The 26,360-nt window shown below is 52.9% G+C and overlaps 1 protein-coding gene across 4 annotated transcripts in view; it reads right to left on the minus strand.

Moving 5' to 3' along the window:
* GTF2IRD1 (GTF2I repeat domain containing 1) overlaps positions 1–26,360 on the minus strand; it is a 145,492-nt gene that overhangs the window by 44,242 nt on the left and 74,890 nt on the right. For 2 of the 4 annotated variants that reach the window (XM_073012681.1, XM_073012679.1), the window contains exons 9-19: positions 23,891–24,074; positions 22,426–22,451; positions 21,294–21,402; positions 19,523–19,560; positions 18,936–19,016; positions 17,721–17,810; positions 12,895–12,942; positions 11,884–11,949; positions 10,281–10,464; positions 2,062–2,111; positions 1,789–1,845 (exon numbers count right to left, since the gene is read on the minus strand). In XM_073012681.1, coding sequence (XP_072868782.1) covers positions 1,789–1,845; positions 2,062–2,111; positions 10,281–10,464; positions 11,884–11,949; positions 12,895–12,942; positions 17,721–17,810; positions 18,936–19,016; positions 19,523–19,560; positions 21,294–21,402; positions 22,426–22,451; positions 23,891–24,074 — 933 coding nt within the window. Of the gene's footprint in view, positions 1–1,788; positions 1,891–2,061; positions 2,112–10,280; positions 10,465–11,883; positions 11,950–12,894; positions 12,943–17,720; positions 17,811–18,935; positions 19,017–19,522; positions 19,561–21,293; positions 21,403–22,425; positions 22,452–23,890; positions 24,075–26,360 lie in introns of all 4 variants that reach the window. The other 2 variants (XM_073012680.1, XM_073012678.1) reach the window with 1 other exon arrangement.

Raw genomic sequence — 26,360 nt, forward strand, 5'->3', positions numbered from 1 at the left:
GACTGGAGACAAGGAAGGAATGGAAGCCCAGCTGATCCAGCAGATGGTAGAGGACGGGCAGTGCCCACAGACACAGGGGACGGGCCTGGCAGCTCCCAATGCAACCTCCACCTCCCAGGCTCTAGCGATTCTCCTGTCTCAGCCTCCTGAGTAACTGGGACCACGGGCGTGTGTCACTGCACTTGGCTAATTTCTTTTTTGTGTTTTTGGTAGAGATGGGGTTTCACCATGTTGCTCAGGCTGGCCTCGAACCCCTGAGCTCAAGTGATCTGCCTGCCTCAGCCTCCAAAAGTGCTGGGATTACAGGCATGAGCCACCGAGCCACCCTCACCCAGAGAGTGTACATTAAAAACCCCCAAGTGTGGCCGGGCACGGCAGCTCATGCCTGTAATGCCAGCACTTTGGGAGGCCAAGGCAGGAAGATCACCTGAGTGCAGGAGTTGGAGACCAGCCTGGCCAACAAGGTGAAACCCCGTCTCTACTAAAACTACAAAAATTAGCCGGGCATGGTTGTGCGTACCTGTAATCCCAGCTACTCAGGAGGCTGAGGCAAGAGAATCCCTTGAACCTGGGAGGTGGAGGTTGTAGTGAGCAGAGATCACACCACTGCACTCCAGCTGGGGTGACAGAGCAATACTCTGTCTCAAAAAAAAAAAAAAAAAAAAAAAGCTAGGTGCAGTGGCTCACACCTGTAATCCCAACACTTTGGGAGGCTGAGGCGGGTAGATCATCTGAGGTCAGGAGTTTGAGACCAGCCTGGCCAACATGGTGAAATCCTGTCTCTACTAAAAAAAACACAAAAATCAGCCTGGTGTGGTGGTATGCACCTATAATCCCAGCTACTCAGGAGTCTGAGGCAGAAAAATCGCTTAAACCCAGGAGGCGAAGGTTGCAGTGGCTGAGATCGCACCATTGCACTCCAGCCTGTACAGCAAGAGTAAAACTCCATAACAACAAATAAACAAACAAACAAACAAGTGCCGGCATGTGCTGGAGGGATCCCAGACCACCATCTCTCTCTCTCTCTCTCTTCCTCTTTTTTGAGGCAGGGTCTTGCTCTGTCACCCCGGCTGGAGTGCAGTGGTGCGATCTCTGCTCACTACAACCTCCACCTCCCAGGTTCAAGAGATTCTCCGGCCTCAGCCTCCTGAGTAGCTGGGATCGCAGGTACATGCCGCCTCGCCTAATTCTTGTATTTTTTTGGTAGACACGGGGTTTCGCCATGTTGGCCAGTCTGGGCTTGAACTCCTAGCCTCAAGTGATCCACCTGCCTCAGCCTCCCAAAGTGCTGGGAATACAGGCATGAGCCACTGCACTCGGTCTCTGATTTCTCTTCTTAGAAATAGACATAGAGATGGGTTCTATGTTGCCCAGGCTGGTCTCAAACTCCTGGCCTCAAGCGATCCTCCCACCTTGACCTCCCCAAGTGCTGGGATTACAGGCGTGAGGTGCTGTGCCTGGCTCCTATTGTGATTTCAAAGACCACAGCTGATTGCTGAATCAGGAGTGGGGGTGTCAGCTACCTCCCGGGGCGGGGCTGGGGGGGCACGCAGGCTCCTGGGCCCTGTACCCTCCCACCCCCCACCGTCCACCTGTAGGCACCCCCTCTCCCCTGGAATCTCTAACTGGCACGGTACAGCTGGGCCTGGGCTGCCAACCTGGCTTGCCTGGTTCCTTAGGCCCTGAGGCTGGGGGCCAGCTCCTCCCCACTTCCAGCCTGGCCTCCGAACCCAAACCAGGTCAAGGTCATGGTGCCGGGACAACAGACCTCCCCGAGCTCAACCTTACCTTGAAAGCCCTGTCTCTTCAGGTTCTCGTCCACCAGAGGGTCCCCGGAATCCCTCTCTGGGGGGAGGGCAGGGGGAGAGAAGCCAAGTGAGGAGGCGGTTCCTGGGACCCAAGATGGCATCGTTAGGGGAAACCCAGTGCGGGGGTGTGGGGAGAATGCCAGGGCCAGGATGGGAGCAGGACAGAGGCAGCAGGAGGAGGGGCTGGTGGCAGAGGCCCCTGGGGCCCTCCCTTGCCCGCCCACACCATAGCCCACGACCCCACGCTGGGTACCTTGACTCTCCACGATGGGCTCTTTGACTCCCTCAGTGAGCAGCTCGGGCCTGGAAAACACAAGCGGCGCTATCACAGAGGTCCCTCCAAGCATCTCTGGGACTGCCCGGCCCTCCCCTCTGGGCCTCGGTCTGCACATCCCTACAATGGACCTTCCTGGCTCTGCACAGTTCAGGCCTGGAGTCCCTGCCGCCCCACATGTGGAATCTGGGGGGCTGCGCTGGGCTTGCAGGATCCAGCTGGGAGTGAGACCCGCTCAGTCCTGAACGGGTCCGTCTGATATCTCACTCCTGCTCCCAGGACATTGAACAATTGTCGCTGCCTGGGATTGGAGCAGGCGGCCTCAGGGGGCCTCCCATGGATCTGGTTTAAAGTGTAGAAACAAGGTCTGGTGCAGTAACTCATGCCTGTAATCCCAGCACTTTGGGAGGCTGAAGAGGGTGGATCACTTGAGGTCAGGAGTCTGAGACCAGCCTAGCCAACATGGTGAAACCCGTCTGTACTAAAAATACAAAAATTAGCTGGGCGTGGTGGCAGGTGCCTATAATCCCAGCTACTCCGGAGGTTGAGGGAGGAGAATCGCTTGAACCCGGGAGGCGGAGGTTGCAGTGAGCTGAGACAGCGCCACTGCACTCCAACCTGGGTGACAGAGCAAGACTCTGTCTCTAAATAAATAAACAAATAAAGTGTAGAAACAGTCGCGGCCCACTACATAGCAAGAACTCCGAGCTGGAAAGGTCTGAGATCTACGGCTCACATCTGAGAGCTGCTGTGTCACTGCAGTCGGGAGCACCAGTGACCAAGCCCAGCTTTGTATTCTACTAATGTCTTTAGCTCCACAGACTCCAGAAAGCCCTGCCCGGACATGAGTCAACCTTCTTTATCACACAGCACTGCTTCTAAAGGCCCCATCTTCAGCACAACTTGTCCTGTTAGAGCAAGCCTGTTGGGGGGCTGGGGTTTGTGGTGGGTAGAGGACACTGGGAAAATCATGCTGGCCAGAGGGGGGTTGTCGGGGGATGGCAGGGTGGGCCACGGAGTGGAGAGGTAATGAGCTCTCTGGAGAGGTAATGGACTTGGAGAGGTAATGAGCTCTCTGTCACAGGGGTAATCAAGCAGCAACACCCAGGAGTCTCTTCCTGGGAGTAAGCCCAAAGGCCAAACTCTCAGGGAAGTCACCCCCTGGGTCCCCAGTAGATGAGGATTTGGTGCCCGCTCTGGCGGTGGGCTTCTGTACAGTGCCAGGCACAGAGCTGAGGTCATGGGGCCAGGCCTGGGAGGGGGAAGCATAGCCCTGCCTTGAACCACAGTCTCGGGAGCTAGAAAAGGCTTCGGACTGCATTTAGGCCCCTCCTGTTTATGGGAGAACTCAGGTTCCGAAAGGGGAAGCGAGTTCCCAACAGTAACCTCAGAGAGGCCAAAGCTGGGCAGAGCCCCTGAGTCCAGGCCCGAGTAGTGACAGTGCTTCTGCTTAAATAGCACAGCCGGCTGGCAAGGCCACAGGCAGTAACGGGAGGAGCTGGCCTCAAACCCACCAGACGGCCTCTCCCGTCGGCCACTGCGCTAACCTGCCTCCCTTTCCAAATGACAGGTGGAGAAAGCCATCGTGACTTTAGAAACTGCTCATGGCTGCGCGTGGTGGCTCAACCTGTAATCCCAGCACTTTGGCAGGCTGAGGCAGGTGGATTGCTTTGAGCCCAGGAGTTTGAGACCAGCTTGGGCAACACAGCAAAACTCCCCTTCTCTACAAAAAATGTAAAAATTAGCCAGGTGTGGTGGCGTGCTCCTGCCGTCCCAGCTACTCAGGAGGCTGAGGCAGGATTGCTTGAGCCCCGGAGTTTAAGGCTGTAGTGAGTTATGACTGTGACACTCCAACCTGAGCTACAGAAAGACCTGTCTCTTAAAACAAATGCTCATGGCCAGGCATGGTGGCTCACGCCTGTAATTCCAGCTACTCGGGAGGCTGAGGCAGGAGAATCGCTTAAACCTGGAAGGTAGAGGCTGCAGTGAGCCGAGATAGCACCACTGTACTCCAGCCTGGATGACAGAGCAAGACTCTTTCTCAAAAAAACCCACAAAAGGCCAGCAGTGGTGGCTCACGCTTCTAATCCCAGCACTTTGGGAGGCCAAGGTGGACGGATCACTTGAGGTCAGGAGTTTGAGACCAGCCTGGCCAACATGGTGAAATTCCGTCTGGACTAAAAATACAAAATTTAGCCGGGCATAGTGACATGCACCTGTTATCCCAGCTACTCAGGAGGCTGAGGCAGGGGAATCGCTTGAAGCCAGGAGGGGGAGGTTGCATGAGCTGAGATCACGCCACTGCACTCCAGCCTGGGCAACAGAGTGAGTGAGACTCTGTCTCAAAAAATAGAAAAAAAAAAAAAAAACCCCACAAAACCCAAAAAACCAATGATCATGAGTACAAGCTGTCTTCTGCACAAAACCATAAAAAATGTCATTCATGAGGACCTGCTATTGAATTGGCAGCTAACCTCAAGCTGCCTGGGTGCCACTGGTTTATGGTTTGAGGGAGTGGGCATAGAAAGCAAAAAGAAACCAGAATGAGACCCTGTCTCTAAGAATTTTTTAAAAATAAAATAAAATTCAAACTCTTTAAGCTGGCCCAAAACCCATGTGATCTGGCCCCTGCTACCTTTTTATTTTTATTTTCTGATTTTTTTTGTTTTGTTGTGTTTTTGCTTTTTTGAGACAGAGTTTTGCTCTTGTCGCCCAGGCTGGAGAGCAGTGGTGCGATCTCAGCTCACTGCAACCTCTGTCTCCCAGGTTCAAGCAATTCTCCTGCCTCAGTCTTCCGAGTAGCTGGGATTATAGGCGCCCACCACCATGCTTGGCTAATTTTTGTATTTTTAGAGACAGGGTTTCACCATGTTGGCCAGGCTGGTCTCGAACTTCTGACCTCAGGTGATCCACCCTTCTTGGCTTCCCAAAGTGCTGAGATTACAGGCATGAGCCACCGCTCCTGGCCTATTTTTCTTTTTTATAGCGATAGGGTCTCACTATGTTGCCTAGGCTGGTCTCAAACTCCTGAACTCAAGCAATCCTCCCGCCTCAGCCTCCCAAAGAACCAGGATTACAGGCGTGGGCCACCGTGCCTGGTCCCCTGCAACCTCCTGGGCCTCAATCTCACCATCTTTCCCTCACTCACCCTGTACCAGCTACAAGGGCACCTTGTGAGCCTTCAAACACACAAGCATGTTCTTGCCTCAGGGACTTTGCATGACTTTTTCTCTGTCCCCACAGTCTTTTTTATTTTATTTTTTTGAGACAGAGTCTCCCTCTGTCACCAAGGCTGTAGTGCGATGGCGTGCTTTCGGCTCACTGCAACCTCTGCCTCCTGGGTTCAAGCGATTCTCCTGCCTCAGCCTCCTGAGTAGCTGGGACTACAGGTGCACGCCACCATGCCCAGTTAATTTTTGTATTTTTAGTAGAGGCGGGGTTTCACCATGTTGGCCAGGCTGGTCTCGAACTCCTCACCTCGTGATCTGCCTGCCTTGGCCTCCCAAAGTGCTGGGATTACAGCCGTGAGCCACTGCGCCTGGCCTGTCCCCACACTATGTACAGTGGCTGTCTCTCTCACTTCATTGGGTCGCTGCTCCAATGTCACCTCCTTATCCAGGTTCCTCCTGTCCCTCTCTCCCCCTCACTCTGAGTTATATGCTGTCAGAGCAGTTATCTCTACCTGAAGTGATATTTTGATTTTTGTCTGGATGACATTGGCAACTCCAGGGCAGGACTTGGTGGCATTTATCACTGGGCTGCAAGTCCAGGACCTGGCAGGTGCCCAGGATGGTTTTTTAGTTTGTCTCTTGCGTTTTATTTCTTTATATATTTATTTATTTATTTTGAGAAGGAGTCTCACTCTGTCACCCAGGCTGGAGTGCAGTGATGCAATCTGAGCTCACTGCAACCTCCACCTCCCAGGTTCAAGAGATTCTCGAGCCTCAGCCTCCTGAGGAGCTGGGACTACAGGTGTGCACCACCAAGCCCAGCTAATTTTTGGTACTTTTAGTAGAGATGGGGTTTCACCATGTTGGCCAGGCTGGTTTCGAATTCTCGACCTCAAGTGATCCATCTGCCTCAGCCTCCCAAAGTGCTGGGATTACAGGGGCGAGCCACCATGCCCGGCCTCTCTTTGTATTTTTAAAGGGACGAGGTCTTGCTTTGTCACCCAGGCTGGAGTGAACTGATGCCATCAGAGCTCACTGCAGTCTGCACCTTCTGTGCTTAAGTGATTCTTCCGCCTTCCACCTCAGCCTCCCAAGTATCTGGGACTACAGGCACATACCACTGCACCTGTCTAATTTTTTTATTTTAAAAATAAAATAGAGATGGGGTTGCTATGTTGACCAGACTGGTCTCGAACTCCTAGCCTCAAGTGACCCTCCTGTTTTGTTCTCCCAAGGTGCTGGGATTACAGGTGTGAGAATTTTTAAAATTTTTGTAGAGATGGGGTCTTAATACATTGCCCAGGCTGCTCCCAAATTCCTGGGCTCAAGCAATCCTTCTGTCTGGGCCTCTTAAGGTGCTGGGATTACAGGTGTGAGTCATCATGCCTGGACAAAATGTAGCTTTTAAAAAATTTAGAAACTTTTTTTTTGAGACAGGGTCTTACTCTGCCACCCAGACTGGAGTGCAGTGGTGCAACCAAGGCTCACTGCAGCCTCGACCTCCTGGCTCAAGCGATCCTCCCACCTCAGCCTCCCGAGTAGCTGGGACTACAGGTGCGCACCATCAAGCCTGGCTATTTTTTTTTTCCCCCTAGAGATGGTGTTTCACCATGTTGCCCAGGCTGGGAATTTGTTGAAGGAAGCTCTCCTTCAACCAGTACAGTACTATACATGTATATAGTAGAGCCAATTACTGTACTATAATTACACATATTCTCTTGTGAATCTTTATTTCCCTATGTTTTCACACATCTGATGGGCTATATGTCTATCACGAGTTTATCCTTAAACCGCCTGAAATGCGATCTTCCCTTTTTATTTTATTTTATTTTTGAGACAAGAGTGTTACTCTGTCCCCCCGGCTGAAATGCAGGGGTGCGATCTTGGCTTACTGCAACCTCCGCCTCTCGGATTCGAGTGATTCTCCTGTCTTCGCCTCTCGCATAGCTGGGATTACAGGTGCATGCCACCATGCCTGGCTAATTTTTCTTTTCTTTTCTATTTTTTTTTTTTGAGACAGAGTTTGCTCTTGTTGCCCAGGCTGGAGTGCAATGGCGTGATCTCGGCTCACTGCAACTTCTACCTCCTGGGTTCAAGCAATTCTCCTGCCTCAGCCTCCCAAGTAGCTGGGATTACAGGCACCCGCCACCACGCCCGGCTAATTTTGTATTTTTCAGTAGAGACGGGGTTTCTCCATATTGGTCAGGCTGGTCTCGATCTCCTGACCTCAGGTGATCCACCCACCTCAGTCTTTCAAAGTGCTGGGATTACAGGTGTGAGCCACCGATCCCAGTCTTAATTTTTGTATTTTCAGTAGTACTGATCTCAAGTGATCTGCCCACCTCAGTCTCCCAGAGTGCTGGGATAACAGGTGTGAGCCACTGGGCGCGGCCTCAATCTTCCTTTTAATATGCCCAGACACACCGGGCATGTGGCTGTATTTCACCCTGGCCTGCTGAAGCCTTTGATTCTACTGCATCAATCACGACTCTTGCTCTCCAGCCCTGTTGTGTAGCTTTTTGCTATCTGCTCTTTGTGTGTCGTGGAGCAGCAGCCTCCCTCCTGGCATAGAGCAGGCCCTGCAGAAGAGCTCCCTGTCCCAGTGGGTCTCCTCGCCACTGTATGCAAAAATAATGCTGAGTCTCCCAGTTTGAGAACCATCTATTTCCCAGGAGGAACAAACCCTTAAGAGTCTCTTCTTTTGGCCGGGCGCGGTGGCTCAAGCCTGTAATCCCAGCACTTTGGGAGGCCGAGACGGGTGGATCACGAGGTCAGGAGATCGAGACCATCCTGGCTAACACGGTGAAACCCCATCTCTACTAAAAAATACAAAAAACTAGCAGGGCGAGGTGGCGGGCGCCTGTAGTCCCAGCTACTCGGGAGGCTGAGGCAGGAGAATGGCGTGAACCCGGGAGGCGGAGCTTGCAGTGAGCCGAGATCCGGCCACTGCACTCCATCCTGGGCGACAGAGCAAGACTCCGTCTCAAAAAAAAAAAAAAAAAAAAAAAAAAAGAAAAAAGTTTCTTCTTTCTTGCCGTTTTCAAGCAAACCAATCCTAATTTTTTTTTTTTTTGAGACAGAGTCTCGATCTGTCGCCAAGGCTGGAATGCAGTGGTGTGATCTCAGCTCAGTGCAACCTCCGCCTCCCGGGTTCCAGTGATTCTCACATCTCTGCTGATGACAGGGAGATTACAGCTGGGATTACAGGCGTGAGCCACCACACCTGGCTGATCTGTGTATTTTTAGCAGAGATGGGATCTCGCCATGTTGGTCAGACTGGTTTCGAACTCCTGACCTCAAGTGATCTGCCTACCTTAGCCTCCCAAAGTGCTGGGATTACAGGCAGGAGCCATCATGCCCAGCTATAAACCAAGCCTAAATGTATGCTATTACAGTAACACAGAAGTAACAAACACATAATAGAAATATGATCCTCCCATTCCCTTTTTTTTTTTTTTTTTTTTTTGAGGAGAGGTCTTACTCTGTTACCCAGGCTGGAGTACAGTGGTGCAATCATAGCTCACTGGAGCCTCCAAACCCCTCCTGGGCTTAAGTGATCCTCCTACCTCAGCCTCCTGAGTAGCTGACATTACAGGTGTGCACCACCATGCCCAGCTAATTTAAATTTTTTTTTGTAGAGATGGGGTTTCATTATGTTGCCCATGCTAGTCTGGAACTCCTGGCCTCAAGTGATCCTTCTGCTTCGGCCTCCTGAGTAGCTGAAACTACAGGCATGTGCTGCCACACCAGAGTTTAAAAACAAAAAATCTGTAGTGACACAGTCTTGCTATGTTGCCCAGGCTGGTCTTGAACTCCCGGGCTCAAGCAATCCTCACACCTCAGCTTCCCAAAGTGCTGGGATTATAGGCATGAGCCACTGTTCCTGAAATCCCCCGGCCTGAGGAGAGGCCCATAGAGGGTGAGGCCCTGTCTATCCCCACATTTCACTCCCGCCCCCACCCCATCTCTCCTCCCCTGCCATCCACCTCCCCTTGGCCTCTCGGTCTCTTCCTTCTCTCCATCCCACACAGGGTGTATCCACGGGCACACAGGGTATATCCAAGGGTGCTGCCCCAGGCCCTCACTGGCAAAAACACAACACGTTCAAAGAAACAGAAAGAGCCTGGAGAAGCCACTGCTGGACTTTCTCATCCTAGGACGATGGGGCATTGCCTCCAGCTCCTGGCCCAGGACACTAACCCGCCAGCCTGGAGAACCCGTGAGCTGATGGGACGTTCCCATTCTGCATCTGGACAAACTGAACACTGCTCTCCTGAGACTGCGAAAGGGGTCAGCTCGGTGGCTTTGGGTCTGGCAGGCCTGGGGAGCCTCATGTCTGCCAACTGCAGCCAAACCCTATCTAATACCCTGCTGCCAAAAAAAAAAAAAAAAAAGAGAGAGAGAGAGAGAAAAGAAAGGCCTGGTGCGGTGGCTCATGCCTATAATCGCAGCACTTTGGGAGGCTGAGGTGGCTGGGTCATTTGAGGTCAGTAGTTCAAGACCAGCCTGGTCAACATGATGAAACTCTGTCCCTGCTAAAAATACAAAAATTAGCTGGGCATGGTGACACGCACCTGTAGTCTCAGTTACTCAGGGGGCTGAGGCAGGAGAATTACTTGAACCAGGAAACGGAGGTTGCAGTGAGCCAAGTTCGCACCACTGTGCTCCAGCCTGGGAGACAGAGTGAGAGTGAGACTCTGTCAAAAAAAAAAAAAAAAAAAAGAGGAAGAAATAGCGACGAGGCGAGGTGCAGTGGCTCACGCCTACAATCACTTTGGGAGGCCGAGGCAGGAGATGGCTTGAGTCCAGGAGTTTGAGAACAGTCTGGGCAATGTGGCCAGACCCTATCTCTAAAAACAAACAAACAGAAAAAAATCAAAAAATTAGCCGTGCGTGGCACACACCTGTGGTCCCAGCTATTCAGGTGGCTGAGGTACGAGAATCGCTTCACAGCAATTTGGTGCTGCTCCTGCCCCCGGGTGCTGAGCAGGCCTGGTGCTGTCTCCCGTGAACCTGGTCGGGCCTTACCTCTTGATGACAAACTGGATGCTGTTGCTGGCCTCCAGAATCTTCCGGAGCTTGGCGATCCCGAAGCAGTTGGGCCTGCGGAGGGAGATGCCTTCAGGGAGTCCCACCACGAAGAGCTCCTCCGGGTGCATCAGAAACTTCGAGTACGGCACCTTGACGGGCTCCGAGATGCCAATGGCCTTGGCTGCGGAGACATGGCTGCTGTAGGGCCACCCAGTGCCACGGGGCCAGGAACCTCCACCCGTGTGTCCCGTGCCTGTGTGGGGGCCAAAGCTGCCAGAGCCCTTTTGAGGGCCTGGCAGCCTTCCTGGGAGGTAGAAAGAATGGCCCCCCAGCCTGCAGGAAAGGAACCTGGAGCTCAGAGAGGACGTGACTTGTCTGAGGTCACAGAGTCACCAAATAGCAGAGCCAGGGGACAAGACCTCAACCCAGGGATACCCCAAAGCCCACACTGGGTCCACGCCCTCATGCGCAGGCAGCACAGAAGCTACCACTAATGGCTGCTGAGATTCAGCATCGCTTCCCCCAAGTCCACTGGGCCTCATCCTTCCAGTAAGGCCCCCCGAGTGTCCCTCCTGCCACCATAAGCAACCCCACACGCTGGCGTGGCCCAACACCCACGCCTTGGAACGAGCCCGATCTCTGCCACTGAGTAGTGTGGGGCCTTGGACGAGTCACACCCCTTTACCAGGCCTCAGTTCTCCTCATGTGTAAAGTGGGACTTAGGACATGGGGATTTTGTGAGATGGGATACAAGAACATGGGGGGCTGGGCACAGTGGCTCACGCCTATAATCCCAGCATTTTGGGAGGCCAGGGTGGGTGGATCACCTGAGGTCAGGAGTTTGAGACCAGCCTGGCCAGCATGGTGAAACCTTGTCTCTATTAAAAATATAAAAATTGACTGGGCGCGGTGGCTCAAGCCTGTAATCCCAGCATTTTGAGGCCGAGACGGACGGATCACGAGGTCAGGAGATTAAGACCATCCTGGCTAACACGGTGAAACCCTGTCTCTACTAAAAAATACAAAAAAACTAGCCGGGTGAGGTGGCGGGTGCCTGTAGTCCCAGCTACTCGGGAGGCTGAAGCAGGAGAATGGCATGAACCCGGGAGGCGGAGCTTGCAGTGAGCCGAGGTGGTGCCACTGTACTCCAGCCTGGGCGACAGAACGAGACTCTGTCTCAAAAAAAAAAAAAAAAAACCAAAAAAATCCAAAAATTAGCCAGGCGTGGTGGCAGGCACCTGTAATCCCAGCTACTCGGGAGGGTAAGGCAGGAGAATCACTTGAACCTGGGAGGTGGAGGTTGCAGTGAGCTGACATTGTGCCTGGGCAACAGAGTGAGACTCCATCTCAAAAAAAAAAAAAAAAAAGAACATAGGGAAGCACCTAGCCTCATTCCAGGCACACCACTGATGTTATCTTATCTTAATCTTTTTTTTTTTTTAAGGTGGGTCCCAGCTCCTCTCTTCCTTCCCTCCCTTGTCCCTGCCCAGAGAGCAGCTGGGATGGGAACGGGCAAGGGGATAGGTCCAAAGCCCTTCTGCAAACAGGGCAGCTGGAGGCGGGCCAGGATGCCCCCAACCCTGTCCCACTTCTTGCTCACCATATCGTGTGTTGAAGAGCAGCTCCACCTGCTTCCGCAGGGGCCGGATCACATCACCGTGGCTGTCTGGAAGGCAAAAGGCAGTCTGTTGAGGCTGTTTGGTGGCAGCTTCTCGGCTGATGTTCCTGCTTTGCTGGTACCCAGATTGGCCCTGTGGTGGGATCTTGGAATGGGGGAAGGCTGGGGCGGTGGCAGTGGGTAACTTATTTCCTCAGAAATGGCACACACAGACAGGTTCACAATTCCTGGGCTCACATTCTCGTCTGTGAAATCAAATCTAGGGAACTGCCAGGCTGAATGAAGATTTGGAAGGTTCTGCGGACTAGGAGTGACGATGGGTCTTTCTAGGGATGTGACTGAGTATAGTATGTGACTGAGAACTAGTGGGTACACACTAAGCCTGCAAATTGAGCACACTGCCACCAGGTGGCAGTGGAACTGTGTTAAGACTTCCTGGTTCCTCCGGCCAGGCTGGGTTTGGGGAAGTGACAAACCTCTCCTCTGACACTCACTCATTCCATTCCAGGGTACTCCAGAGGTGAAACAGATCCACCCTCACCTTGGCCTCCCTCTCTCTCTGTCCTACTTCCATTCTCAGCAGGGAGAGAATTCTCACGTTCCTGAGAATGGGCGTGTCTGCTGGACACAAAGCCAATTTTGTGCTTTCAGGCCTCTATTCTACTTGTCCAGATAGAGAAGGCTCAGTTCCCAGCCTTAAAACCTTGCGGAAAGCAGCAGGGTGTGTAATAAAAACAAAGGCTTGCAATTTCCCTTAGCAGTGGGAACTGCTCGCACCTTTGACCAGGTACCTCCTGGTTCTGGAAGACAGGTTCTTAATTAAATCTCCTCCCACCTCAGGCAGCCCACAGGACTCCCACTCCAAAACCCGGGTGCTGGAGAGAGATGGGGTGGAGAGAAGGAAGAGACCGAGAGGCCAAAGGGAGGTGGACGGCAGGGGAGGAGAGATGGGGTGGGGGTGGGAGTGAAATGTGGGGATAGACAGGGCCTCACCCTCTACGGGCCTCTCCTCAGGCCGTGGGTCCTCGCTCAGGCCTTTGTCTAAAAGAGAACAGAGGATTCCGGGAAGCCACATTCATCACCTCCTAAGCCACGCACTGCCGATGTCAGACGAGAGCTGGGGAATGGCAGGCCAGGGGGCCCCAACTTTGAAGCATGGTACCGACTCCAATGAGATCAGAGACCCCGACTCCGTACAGGTGCCCACCCTGGCCTTCACACGAAAGCAGGCTGAGATCATTTTGTATGCATCTCCCAAGCTAGTCTGTTCTAGACACGGAGGGAACAAGACAAAGTCCTCGGCTGGGTGCAGTGGCTCATGCCTGTAATCCCAGAACTTTGGGAGGCCGAGGTGTGTGGATCACTAGAGGCCAGGAGTTTGAGACCAGCTTGGCCAACATGGGGAAACCCTGTTTCTACTAAAAATACAAAAATTGGCTGGGCATGGTGGTGCATGCCTGTAATCCCAGCTACTCGGGAGGCTGAGGCAGGAGAATCACCTGAACCTGGGAGGCGGAGGTCATGACACTGCACTCCAGCCTGGGCAACAGAGTGAGACTCCGTCTCAAAAAAAAAAAAAACAAAAAAACAAAAAACAAAACAAAACAAAACAAAAAACCATTCAGGTGAGAACACAGGACAATTTGTTTTAAAATAGTCATCACATGAGTTAGCACATAGATAAAAACATACAAAGGGTAGATACTAGGAATACTAGTGGTTGCCTGAGGAGGGTGTGATTAGAGCTTTTTCCTTTATGTGTTACATGGTTTTTTGTTTTAAGAGATGGTGTCTTGCTCTGTTGCCCAGGCTGGAGTGCAGTGGTGCCATCACAGCTCACTACAGCCTCAACCTCTTGGGCTCAAGCAATCCTCCCGCCTCAGCCTCCCGAGTAGCTGAGACTACAGGTAGGTACCACCACATCCAGCTAATTGTTTTATTTTTTGTAGAGATGGGGTCTTGCAACGCTGCCCAGGCTGGTTGTAAATTCCTGGGATCAAGCAATCCACCCGCCTCAGTCTCCTCAGTAGCTGGAAGTAGAGGCATGCACCACCAAAATTTTTTGTAGAGACAGGGTTTCGCCATGTAGCCCAAGCTGGTCTCGAACTCCTGGGCTCAAGCAATCCTCCCACCTTGGCCTCCCAAAGTGCTAGGATTATAGACATGAGCCACTGCACCTGCTCAATGTGTTACACAGTTCTATATCATTTAACTGTTTCATATCATACATGTGTAAACAGAAAAAGCACACACATGCAAAATCCTTTAATCCATGGTGGTCCTGGACATCTCAGAATGTTCTTTTTTGTTGTTGTTGTTTTGTTCTTTTTGAGACAGAGTCTTGCTCTGTCACCCAGGCTGGAGTGTAGTGGTTCAGTCTCAGCTCACTGCAACCTCCACCTCCCAGATTCAAGCGATTCTCCTGCCTCAGCCTCCCAAGTAGCTGGGATTACAGGCACCCACCATCAGAATTTTCTTTTTCTAGACAGTTTCGCTCTTGTCACCCAGGCTGGAGTGCAAAGGTGCGATCTTGGCTCACTGCAACCTCCGCCTCCTGGGTTCAAGTGAATCTGCTGCCTCAGTCTCCCAAATAGCTGGGATAACAGGTGCACATGCCCAAGCCCAATTAATTTTGTATTTTTAGTGGAGACAGAGTTTTGCCATGTTGGCCAGGCTGGTCTTGAACTCCTGATCTCAGGTGACCCACCCGCTTTGGCCTCCCAAAGTGCTGGGATTTATAGGCATAAGCTACCATGCCCAGTCAGAATTTTCTTAATTCATCAGGTTTGACTGGGGTGCCTAGGAAGGAACCCTGCATGGGAAACATGTTTTCCAGCTCAAGGCTGTGTGACCTTGGGAAGGTAGATGAGCCTTGCTGAGCCTGTGTTCTGCTCCGTGAAACAAACAGCAATGATGCTGTGCTCATCCAAGGCCCCCAGCCCCTGCAGTGCCGCCCAGCCTCTGGCTGTGAGCGCTGCCTGGAGGCTTCCACGGGGTTTTCTAATGCCACTTCAAACCCAGCTGGGCGCCATGCCAATTCCTTAGCTGCCACGCCATGCTGTCATCTCAGCCTGAGCTTGGCGTCAACCAAACTCTCTGGCTAGCTACGCCACAGACTGCTGTCAAGTCTAGTCATGCCCAGTTTGTGCTGGACAAATCAGATGTTTTTTTCTTCATTACCAAAGTATTAAAAGTGTGTCGTAACTGACTTAGAAAATAAAAAACACAAATCATTTTGCCTAACACTGCTACTGTTTTGCTGTACCCTTGTTTTTCCCCAGTGATTACGATGGCAACACAGTTGTAAGCTAAGCACAACCAATTTTTCTTCTTTTGCTTAGTGTTACACCCTAAGCATCCTTCCTTGTGGCCCATTTTTGTTTGTTTTTGAGAGAGAGTTTCACTCTGTTGCCCAGGCTGTAGTGCAGTGGCGTGATCTCGGCTGCAAACTCCACCTCCCAAGGTTCAAGAGGTTTTCCTGCCTCAGCGTCCCAAGTAGCTGGGACTGCAGGTGCCCGCCACCATGCCCAGCTAGTTTTTTTGGTCTTTTTAGCAGAGATGGGGTTTCACTAGGTTGGCTAGGCTGATCTTGAACTCCTGGCCTCAGGCGATCTGCCCGCCTTGGCCTCCCAAAGTGCTGGGATTATGCAGTCCTCAGTCTTCATGCCCGGCCTATTTTTGTTTTTTTGAGATGGTGTCTTGCTGTGGCACCCAGACTGGAATGCAGTGGTACCATCATAGCCCACTGCAGGCTCTAACTCCTGGGCTCAATGGATCCTCTTGCCTCAGCCTCCTGAGTAGATGGGACTACACACAGGTCCCACCATGCCTGTCTAAATTTGTATCTATCTATCTATTTATTTATTTTGAGGCAGAGTTTCGCTCTGTCACCCCAGCTGGAGTGCAATGGCAAAATCTTGGCTCACTGCAACCTCTGCCTCCTGGGTTCAAGTAATTCTCCTGCCTCAGCCTCCTGAGTAGCTGGGACTACAGGCACGTGCCACCACACCCAGCTAATTTTTGTATTTTTAGTAGAGACGGGGTTTCACCATGCTGGCCACGCTGGTTTTGAACTCCTAACCTCAAGTGATGTGCCCACCTCAGCCTCCCAAAGTGATGAATTACAGGTGTGAGCCAATGCGCCTGACCTCTTTATTTATTTTAAGACAGGGTCTTGCTCAGTGGCACCATCACGGCTCACCACAGCCTCAACCTCCTGGGCTCAATCAATCCTCCCACCCCAGCCTCCCAAGTAGCTAGGACTACAGACACGCACCACCAGGCCCAACTAATTTGTGTATTTTTTGTAGAGATAAGGTTTCACCATGTTGCCCAGGCTGGTCTCAAGCTCCTGGGCTGAGGCAATTCTCCTGACTTGGCCTCCCAAAGTATTGAGATTATAGGTGTGAGTCACTGTGTCAGTCAATTAAAAAAAAAAAACTTATAGAGATGGGGTCTTGCTGTGTTGCCCAGGCTGGTCTCGAACTCCTGGCCTCAAGCAGGCCCCTCACCTTGGCCTCCCAAAGTGCTGGAATTACAGGTGTGAGCCACCTCACCCTGCCTATTTTACTTATTTGCTTACTGTTTATCTCTCCACATGAGGATGTGTACCCCATCAGGTGGGGACACCTGTTTGGTCCACTGCTTTTTCCCCAGCCCCTTATGCAGGACCTACTACACAGCAGATACTCAATAAATATTTGTTGAGGCAGGGCGTGGTGGCTCACGCCTGTAATCTCAGCACTTTGGGAGGCGGAGGCAGGAGGATCATTTGAGGTCAGGAGTTTGAGACCTGCCTGACCATCGTGGTGAAACCCCGTCTCTACTAAAAATACAAAAAAATTAGCCAGGTGTGGTGGCAGGTGCCTGTAATCCTAACTACTCAGGTTGAGGCAGGAGAACTGCTTGAACCCAGGAGGTGAAGGTTGCAGTGAGCCGAGACTGCACCACTGCACTCCAGCCTCAGCGACAGAGTGAGGCTCCATCTCAAAAAATATAAGAGATGGGTCTCTCTATGTTGCCCAGGGTGATCGCGAACGCCCGCCTCAAGTAATCCCCTAGCCTTGGCTTCCCAAAGTGCTGGGATTACAGGCATGAGCCACCTTAGCCTGCCTATTTTACTTATTTGTTTACTATCCATCTCTCTCTTCACATGAGGATGTGCACCCCAGGAGGTGGGGACTTCTGCTTGCTTCACTGCTTTGTCTCCAGCCCCTTACACAGGACCTGGTACACAACAGATGCTCAATAAATAGTTGTTGGAATAAATGGACAAATTAATCCCAACGGGTGGCTCCTGGGAAGGATGCTGGGTCTTGTTATAAATGGAGCCTATGGCCGGTGTGATGGCTCACGCCTGCAATCCCAGCACTTTGGGAGGCCAAGGCAGGTGGATCACCTGAGATCAGGAGTTCAAGACCAGCCTGACCAACGTGGCGAAAGCCCGCCTCTACTAAAAATACAAAATTAGCCAGGCGTGGTGGCACATGCCCATAATCCCAGCTACTCAGGAGGCTGGGGCAGGAGAATTGCTTGAACCTGGGAGGCAGAGGTTGTGGTGAGCCGAGATCACGCCACTGCGCTCCAGCCTGGGCAACAAGAGTGAAACTCCATCTCTAAATAAATAAATACATACATAGAGCCTACTTGAGGTTTCCAAAAGGAACCCAACCTTGGACTGGGGTCAGGCGTATATTGGGTTTCCTCTACTAGAGGCGCTCAACACCAAGAAAACCCTGGGGACTGCCTGGCCCACGCCTGTCCCTTTGCTCCCTGGAGAGGTAAGTCCCAAGCACCACCAGCCCAGGTCCATTTCTTACCTGTCAGCATCTCCATCCCATAACCAGAATCCTCTGATGGCAGGTGCCCAGGCATCGAGTCTGTCATTTCCTCAGAGGTTGGCGAGGGGTCTGAAGACGAAACTCCAAATGACACGGGTGTCTTCTGCCTGTCATACTCCTGTCACAGTCCCTCAGGGACCACCCAGCCCAGTCTCCCCACAGACAAGGATCCTTTTCTTTCTCTCTCTCTCTCTTTTTTTTTTTTTTTTGTTCGAGATAGAGTCTCACTCTGTCGCGCAGACTGGAGTGCAGTGGTGCCATCTCAGCTCACTGTAACCTCCCCCTCCCGGGTTCAAGTGATTCTCCTGCCTCAGCCTCCCGAGTAGCTGGGACTACAGGTGTGAGCCACCACGCTTGGCTAATTTTTGTATTTTTAGTAGAGATGGGATTTCACCATGTTGGCCAGGTTGGTCTCTAACTCCTGACCTCAGGTGATCCGCCCACCTCGGCCTCCCAAAGTGCTGGGATTACAAGTGTGAGTCACCTTGCCTGGCCATTTCTTTTTTTTGAGATAGAGTCTCACTGTGTTGCCCAGGCTGGAGTGCAGTGGTGTGACCACAGCTCACTGCAGCCTCCAACTCTTGGGCTCAAGTGATCCTCCTGCCTCAGCCTCCTGAGTAGCTACACCTACAGGCACACACTACCATATCTAGCTAATTTTTTGTATTTTTCGTAGAGATGGGGGTCTCGCTATGTTGCCCAGGCTGGTCTTGAACTCCTGGCCTCAAGCAATCCTCTCGTGTCAGCCACCCAAAATGCCGGGATTACAAGCATGAGCCACTGTGCCCGGCACTGCCTTGGCTTCTAACAGTCACCCCATACTGAGGCTCCAGGACCCAAAACTACCGTCTCCTCTGAAGATGTGGAAAATGAGGCTTGGCAGGGGGTAGGGTCAAACTCGGAGCCTCTCACGCCCACACCTTTTTCTTCTCTCTAGCCTCACAAATCCCAGGGGAGCCAAACCAGGGAGGTGAAGTTTGAGGGGAGCTTCTGGAAGGTCAGAGCTGAGAACACTGATTCACAACGTAGGGGGCAGATGTGGCCAGAAAAAGCATTCACAATACCCTAGTAGCTCTCAGCATCCACGGAGAGAAACAGCGGCCTGGAGGCCTCTTCTTCACCAGGGCTGACCCTCGGGAGGCTAACGGTCCAGCCCTCATTTCTGCAGGCGGTGGTCAGACACCCGTCCCTTACCTGGGATGGTGACCTGAATGATGTCCAGATCCTCTGGCTCAATTTTGATAGGCCTCAGCCCGCCCAGCTCCCCGGAGGTTCCTGCAAGGAGGAAAGGAAAGATCTAGTCAAGTCTGGCATGAACCTGACTGGGCAGAGTGAGTCTTTCCAGAACATTCTGCCGTCTGTAACTTGTTAGTGAGGCCCTACCTAGGATAAGTCATGTCAGCACCCTGGCTCCTGCCCAGACTGGAACTGGAGGTTGGGGCGCCCTCAGGCCAGGCTTAGGGGCTCCAATTTACAGACCCAGTGATGGAGGCCCCCCAGAGGGGAGGTTGCTGGTCCAAGAGCCTGGAGCCTGAGTCTGGGCATCAACAGGAGGCAGTGGCGATGCCAGCACCCAGGTCTCCATGCCCCCAACCCCAGTAAGCTCCCAGCATGCCTTGCACCTCGGCGCGGCGAGGCCTGGGGGATGCAGGTGGGCAGAGGAGGCTCGTTAGCACTCCAGGCTCATGGGCTGAGTTGAGCTCCTTCCCAAGGCTGCCGGGTAGGGCTGGTGGTTGCCCTCCCGGCCCATGACACACGCAGTGGGCCCTGTTCCTTCTCACCTGGCCCGCAGTCTTCAGACATGCTGCCCTTGTCTGACCTGTGAAGGGAGGCAGGAAATGACATCTGTCAGCCAAGTCCAGGGCCACCCTGCCCCAGCCTTGCCCCTCCAGGCAGTCAGGGCCCACCGCAGTCACCACTGCAGAAGGCATCCTTGCCCCGTCACCCCCTGGGCCTCCAGGATGGTGCCCCCCACCTCCACCAGGGAGAGAGGTTCCCCGTGCCTTGTCTCCAGGGACCACAATCTCCAGGGGTGGCCGAGCCAGGCACCCGCTCACTCTCCCGGGGTGAACCATCTGGGGATCCCCCTTCCTCACTATCTGGGAACTCTGGGGCTCCTGGCCTTGACACAGTGTCCCTGCTTGTGTGGGACTGAGACCTGCAGGGCCTGGAAAGGGTTAAGAATCTGGGGAGGGGGCTGGGGAATGTAGGTGGCAGGGACCCTGGGATGGATGATTTGGTTAATTCCCTCCCTCCCAGAGAACTACAGGGAGAGCCCTGGTACAATGTGAGGATTCTGGGATCAACGGCCCACCCCTGCCCCTAAAAGGTCAGAACGTGCTTGGGGGGTGTTGGTGGATGGTAGCCAAGCTGAGTGCTGGGGGCAAGGTCTGGTGGGCACTCAGGACAGGCACTGAACCTGGTGTTGGTATGTATGTATGCATGTAGGTATGTATGTATATGTACATATGCATCCATGTATTTATTTATTTATTTTTTTGAGATGAAGTCTTGCTCTGTTGCCCAGGCTGCAGTGCAGTGGCACAATCTTGGCTCCCTGCAACTTCTGCTTCCAGGGTTCAAGCAATTCTCCTGCCTCAACCTCCCGAGTGGCTGGGACTACAGGCATGTGCCACCATACCTGGCTAATTATTTTTGTATTTTTAGTAGAGACAGGGTTTCGCCATGTTGGCCAGATTGGTTTCGAACTCCTGACCTCAGGTGATCTGCCTGGCTTAGCCTCCCGAAGTGCTGGGATTACAGGCATAAGCCATCACGCCCAGCTGCATGTTTGTATTTTTGAAACAAGGTCTTACTCTGTTGCCCAGGCTGAAGTGGAGTGCAGTGGTGTGATCATAGTTCACTGCAGCCTTGACCTCCCAGACTCAAGCAATCCTCCCACCTCAGCCTCCCAAGTAGCTGGGACCACAGGTGCCAGCTACCACACCCAGCTTACTTTTTATTTTCTGTAGAGACAAGGGTCTCACTATGTTGCCCAGGCTGGTCTCAAACTCCTGGGATCAAGAGATCCACCCTCCTTGGCCTCCCAGAGCACTGGGATTACAGGAGTGAGCCACCAAGCCCGGCCTGGCGTGGGTGTGTATTTATTTTAAGACAGAGTCTAGCTCTGTCACCCAGGCTGGAGTACAGTAGTGCAATCTCACCCGGCTAATTTTGTGTTTTTAGTAGAGATGGGGTTTCACCATGTTGCCCAGGCTGTTCTTGAACTTCTGCCTCAAGAGATCCGCCTGCCTTGGCCTACCAAAGTGCTGGGATTACAGGTGTGAGCCACTGCGCCCGGCCTAGTGTGGGCATTTAGAGGCTTCTGAGAGAGGTGACATCTGGCTAGATGTTGGGGGCAGAAGAGTTCTCTAGGTGAGCGTTCTCTAGGCAGAGGGAAGTAGGTGGAGTCTGTTTTCCCTTGCCCTCCCTTTGCACCTTCGAGGGGTGGTGGTGTGGTGGGAGCCGCCCTGGGTCCCCCCTTGCAGGTAACACAGCCTCAGCCCAGAGCAGGGCTGGCTGTGGGCCTCCGGGGCTGGGGCAGGGCCTCACCGAGCATTTCCAGCAAGGTCAAGGACGGTGGCCCTAGAGACCTCTGCAGAGGTGTCCTCTGGCGGGCTGGCTGGCTCCAGCTTCGTGGTGTCTTTGGTAAACTTGTTCCCTGTGGGGAGAGACAGGGAGGTCAGGGTGAAGGTCCTCTGGCCTCCTCTTGCTGCAGGGTCCCTGGGCAAAGGTCTCCGTGTGAAGCTGGGGGAATCCCGGGGATAGGACCTGGCCTCTGCCCATCCTTGTGGGTGCCATGTGCAGCCAACAGCCAGGAACGGGCCCTGGGGAGAGACTCTGCCGCCAGAAGGAGGAACAGCAGCCCTAGTGCCAGAGGCGGCCGGAGATTTGGGAGAGCAAGGGGCAGGAGGAAGGGGAGGCAGCAACCAGAGATGGTTCGCCTGCCCTCCAACATACTATGGGGGCTGAGCCCTTAGAAAAGGGCCAGGGCTTCCCCACGGCTGCATTACGGGACCAGGTTCTCATTTCATTGTGCCAGGAGCCCAGAGGAAGGCGCTATTATCATCCCCATGTCACAGATGTGGAAACCGAAGACCAGAAGATCTTGCCCAAAGTCACAGAGCTGGTGGGAGGCGGGACCGGAACTGGGGTGCCAGGTACATGGCCCCCCAAGATCCGTGATGCTTTTGCTGCCCCGCATCTTCCTCTTGGGACAGGGGTGCTGGCCCACGGGCCACTGCATGAGCTCTGGAGTCACACTGCTGGGCAAGCAGCAGGGACCCATGCCCACCAGCTGGGCTTCCATTCCTCTGTCTGCACGCGAGGATAGGAGTGGAGCCACCTTCATAGGATTGTTGGAATCAGATTAAAATAAAACGTGCTGGCAGCTTCGAAGAGAACCTGGTATAGGTACAGGAACACTAACCTGAAACAGGTTAGTGTTCAGCTTTAGTACTATCTGTCCAGGGCATTCGAAGCTGGTAGGGGTTTTCCTGACAGTCTGTCAGCACCTAGGAGCCCGGGACCCGTTTCTGTCCCAGGACACAGAAGCCAGAGCCCAGCCTCCCTCCCTGTCTGAGGGGAGGCGCTCAGGAGGACCAGGTCCAGGGCAGTGGCAGCTTGGGTTCTATTGGGGAATCAACCTGGAAACTTCAGAATGGACTAGATGGTCCCCGCATACCTGTGAAAATTCGCTCATCAAACATCCTGGGGAGAGAAGAGAGACAGGCATGAGAACGGTGCAGGCTGGAGGGCTCTCCCGGGGCTGAGGGAGATGCCCCAAGTCCCTTTAGGTGGTGGTCACTGAATGGCACATGCACAGCTACAGCTTCAGACCTGGGCACTGAGCACATCATGCAGGCAGGAGAGGGCATGTCGGAGTCTTAAAACATCCCAAACCATTTATTTATATTCTTATTTTTGGAGACAGAGTCTCACTTTGTCACCCAGGCTGGAGTGCAGTGGTGCGATCTCGGCTCACGGCAACCTCCGCCTCCCGGGTTCAAGCGATTCTCCTGCCTCAGACTCCTGAGTAGCTGGGACTACAGACATGTGCCACCATGCCCTGCTAATTGTTATACTTTAATTAAATAAATTAATTAATTTCTTTTTTTAGATGGAGTCTTGCTCTGTCGCTCAGGCTGGCGTGCAGTGGCGTGATCTCGGCAGGGGAGTGGGGCATCTCAGTGTGAAAACAGAAGTCATCGTCAGCCTCGCACCCCTGGCTGTGCCTCCCATGACTGGCGTTTTTGCCTGTGTTCTAATTCCCTGCTAGGTCCCCCTTGAACCTCCACCTCCCAGGTTCAAGGGATTCTCTTCCCTCAGCCTTCTGAGTAGCTGGGATTATAGACATGTGCAACCACACCCGGCTAATTTTTGTATTTTTAGTAGAGACAGGGTTCCACCATGTTGGCCAGGCGGGTCTCGAACTCCGGACCTCAGGTGATTCACCTGCCTCGGTCTCCCAAAGAACTGGGATTACAGTAACTGGGACTGCAGGCACCTGCCACCATGCCTGGTTAATTTTTAAAATATTTTTCAGAGACAGGGTCTCGCCATGTTGCCTCGGCTGGTATCAGGCCTGTTTTATGTAAATGAGGCACAGAGTGGTTAAGTAACTTGCCCAAGGACGCCCAGGTCGGAAATGTCTTCACGAGCACCGATGCACTGAATGATGTTTTAATTCATGAGGGAAATGAGGTCAATGAAAAAACACCTTATGCTTATTAAACATCTGCTACATGTCAGGTGTGTTTCATCTACTTTTTCATTTTATGTTAGGAAAACTTGGGTGGGGGGGCCATCATTGTCCCTTTTCCCTTTTTTTTTTTAGATTTAAATTTTAATTTTTTTTGAGACAGAGTCTTACTCTGCCGCCCAGGCTGGAGTGCAGTGGCGCTATCTCGGCTCACTGCAAGCTCCGCCTTCCGGGTTCACGCCATTCTCCTGCCTCAGCCTCCCGAGTAGCTGGGACTACAGGCGCCTGCCACCACGCTTGGCTACATTTTTGTATTTTTAGTAGAGACGGGGTTTCACCGTGTTAGCCAGGATGGTCTCGATCTCCCTGACCTCGTGATCCGCCCGCCTCGGCCTTCCAAAGTGCTGAGATTACAGGCGTAAGCCACCGCGCCTGGCCCCACCCGCACCTCTTAATGATGAAGTGGATGCTATGACGCTCCTCCAGGATCCGCTTCAGCTTGGGGACTCCGTAAGTGCAGGGGCGCTTGAAGGGGATCTTGTCCGGGATGCCCACGATCTCCACAGCCTCCGGGTCGCAGGCGATCTTCCGGTAGGGCACGGGGACCATGTGGTCCAGGCCCAGGGCTTCCGCTGGAAAGACAATCAAATGGCAAGACTGAGTGTGAGACAGGCTGCTGCACACACAGGACCCAGGGGCTGCGGTCACCATCACCTTCCACCATCCCCACTCCACTCTGGCCATGTAGCGGCCACAGGGGTCCTGCAGAAATGTCAAAATCATGTCACTTTTCTGTTAGGAAATTGGCTGGGCTGAGTGCGGTGCCTCATGCCTGTAATTCCAGCACTCTGGGAGGCTGAGGTGGGCAGATGGCTTGAGCCCAGGAGTTCAAGACCAGCCTGGGGCCGGGCGCAGTGGTTCACGCCTGTAATCCCAGCACTTTGGGAGGCCGAGGCGGGTGGATCACGAGGTCAGGAGATCAAGACCATCCTGGCTAACACGGTGAAACCCCGTCTCTACTAAAAATACAAAAAAAAAAAAAAAAAAAATTAGCCGGGCGTGGTGGCGGGTGCCTGTAGTCCCAGCTACTCAGGAGGTTGAGGCAGGAGAATGGTGTGAACCTGGGAGGCGGAGCTTGCAGTGAGCCGAGATTGCACCACTGTACTCCAGCCTGGATGACAGTGAGACTCTGTCTCAGGAAAAAAAAAAAAAAAAAGACCAGCCTAGACAACATAGCAAGACCCCATCTCTGCAGAAAGTAAAATATAAAAAGCTAGGTGTGGTGGTGTATGCCTGTAGTCCCAGCTACTCGGGAGGCTGAGGCAGGAGAATCACTTGAGCCTAGGAGTCTGAAGCTGCAGTGAGCCAAGATCGTGCCACTGCACTCCAGCCTGGGCAACAGAGTGAGACCCTGTTTCTAAAAAAATAAAATAAAAAATGTCCAGTGGCTCCCATCTGATTTGGTGACAGCCAAAGTCCCACCTATGTGACTTCATCACCTCTGACCTCATCTGCCCCCTTCATGCCTCTGTGTGCTCCCCCCACCCCTGCTGCCCCTTTGGTGCTTCCCCTACCTGCCAGGAGCATACACTCAGTTCAATGCCTTTGTACTTGCTCTTCTGTCTGCTCAGATCCCTTTCTCCCAGAAATCCACAAACATCCATCCATCCATCCATCCACCCACCCACCCACCCACCCATCCGACCATCTTTCCTTCTTTCCTCTCTCCCTTCCACACTCCCTCCTTTCAGGTATTTGCTCAAATAGCACCTTGGCAACCTAACACAGCCTCCTCCATCCCTCATTCCCTCCTCTGCTCTGTCAGTCATCCACTGGTCACCACCTGACACTACACCCACACTCATCTCCACGTGTGCTCACTGTCTAGAAAGGAAGCTGCAGAAGAACAGGGGTTTTGGCCAGGTGCGGCGGCTCATGCCTGTCATCCCAGCACTGTGGAAGGCCACAGCAGTTGGAGAATGCTTGAGCCCAGGAGTTCAAGACCAGCCTGGGCAACACAGTAAGAAGCCATCTCTATAAAAATACAAAAAAATTAGTTGGGCGTGGTGGAGCACGCCTGTAGTCCCAGCTACTTGGCAGGCTGAGGCGGGAGGATTGCTTGAGCCCAGGAGTTCGAAGATGCAGTGAGCTGTGATTGCACCACTACACTCCAGCCTGGGCGACAGAGCGAGACTGTCTAAAAAAGAGTAGGGGTTTTGTTTTCTGCCTTGCCACTGCGACCTCAATGGGGCTGGGCACACACTAAGTGCTTTCTGCATAGTGAATATACAAATGGCTAAAGGAAGTGCCCAAGCTTGAGGTTGTCTGTTGGCGGGCAAGTGGTTGCACAGGTGAGCACAGGTGTGTCCCTTCTTCCAGGGAGGAGCTCAGCACGCCCTCCATTTACCAGCGCCATAAACAAGACACACCCCAGAAGCTCACGGCTCTGCCAACAGCCAAGTGACAGAATCCAGGCTCATGCCCAGGTTACTTGCTCTATTTTTCCAGACTTGTGTCATTTTAGTCATTCACTTCCACCCCAGCTCCACGTTTTCATTCATTCATTCACCAAAACTTTTTTTCCCCCACCAACGGAGTCTCGCTCTGTTGCCCAAACTGGAGTACAGTGGCACAATCTTGGCTCACTGCAACCTCTGCCAACCGGGTTCAAGCGATTCTCCCTGCCTCAGCCTCCGGAGTAGCTGGGATTACAGGTGTGCACTGCCAAGCCCAGCTCATTTTTTGTATTTTTAGTAGAGACACCATGCTGGCCAGGCTGGTCTCGAACTCCTGACCTCAGGTGATCCACCTGCCTCAGCCTCCCAAAGCGCTGAGATTACAGGCATGAGCTACCTACCACTCCTGGCCTTAAGCAAGTCCTTTCACGGGTCACCCTTCCCCTGGCCTGAGTATCCACT

This window comes from Chlorocebus sabaeus, chromosome 28 (assembly GCF_047675955.1).
Source record: "Chlorocebus sabaeus isolate Y175 chromosome 28, mChlSab1.0.hap1, whole genome shotgun sequence".
NCBI lineage: Eukaryota > Metazoa > Chordata > Mammalia > Primates > Cercopithecidae > Chlorocebus > Chlorocebus sabaeus.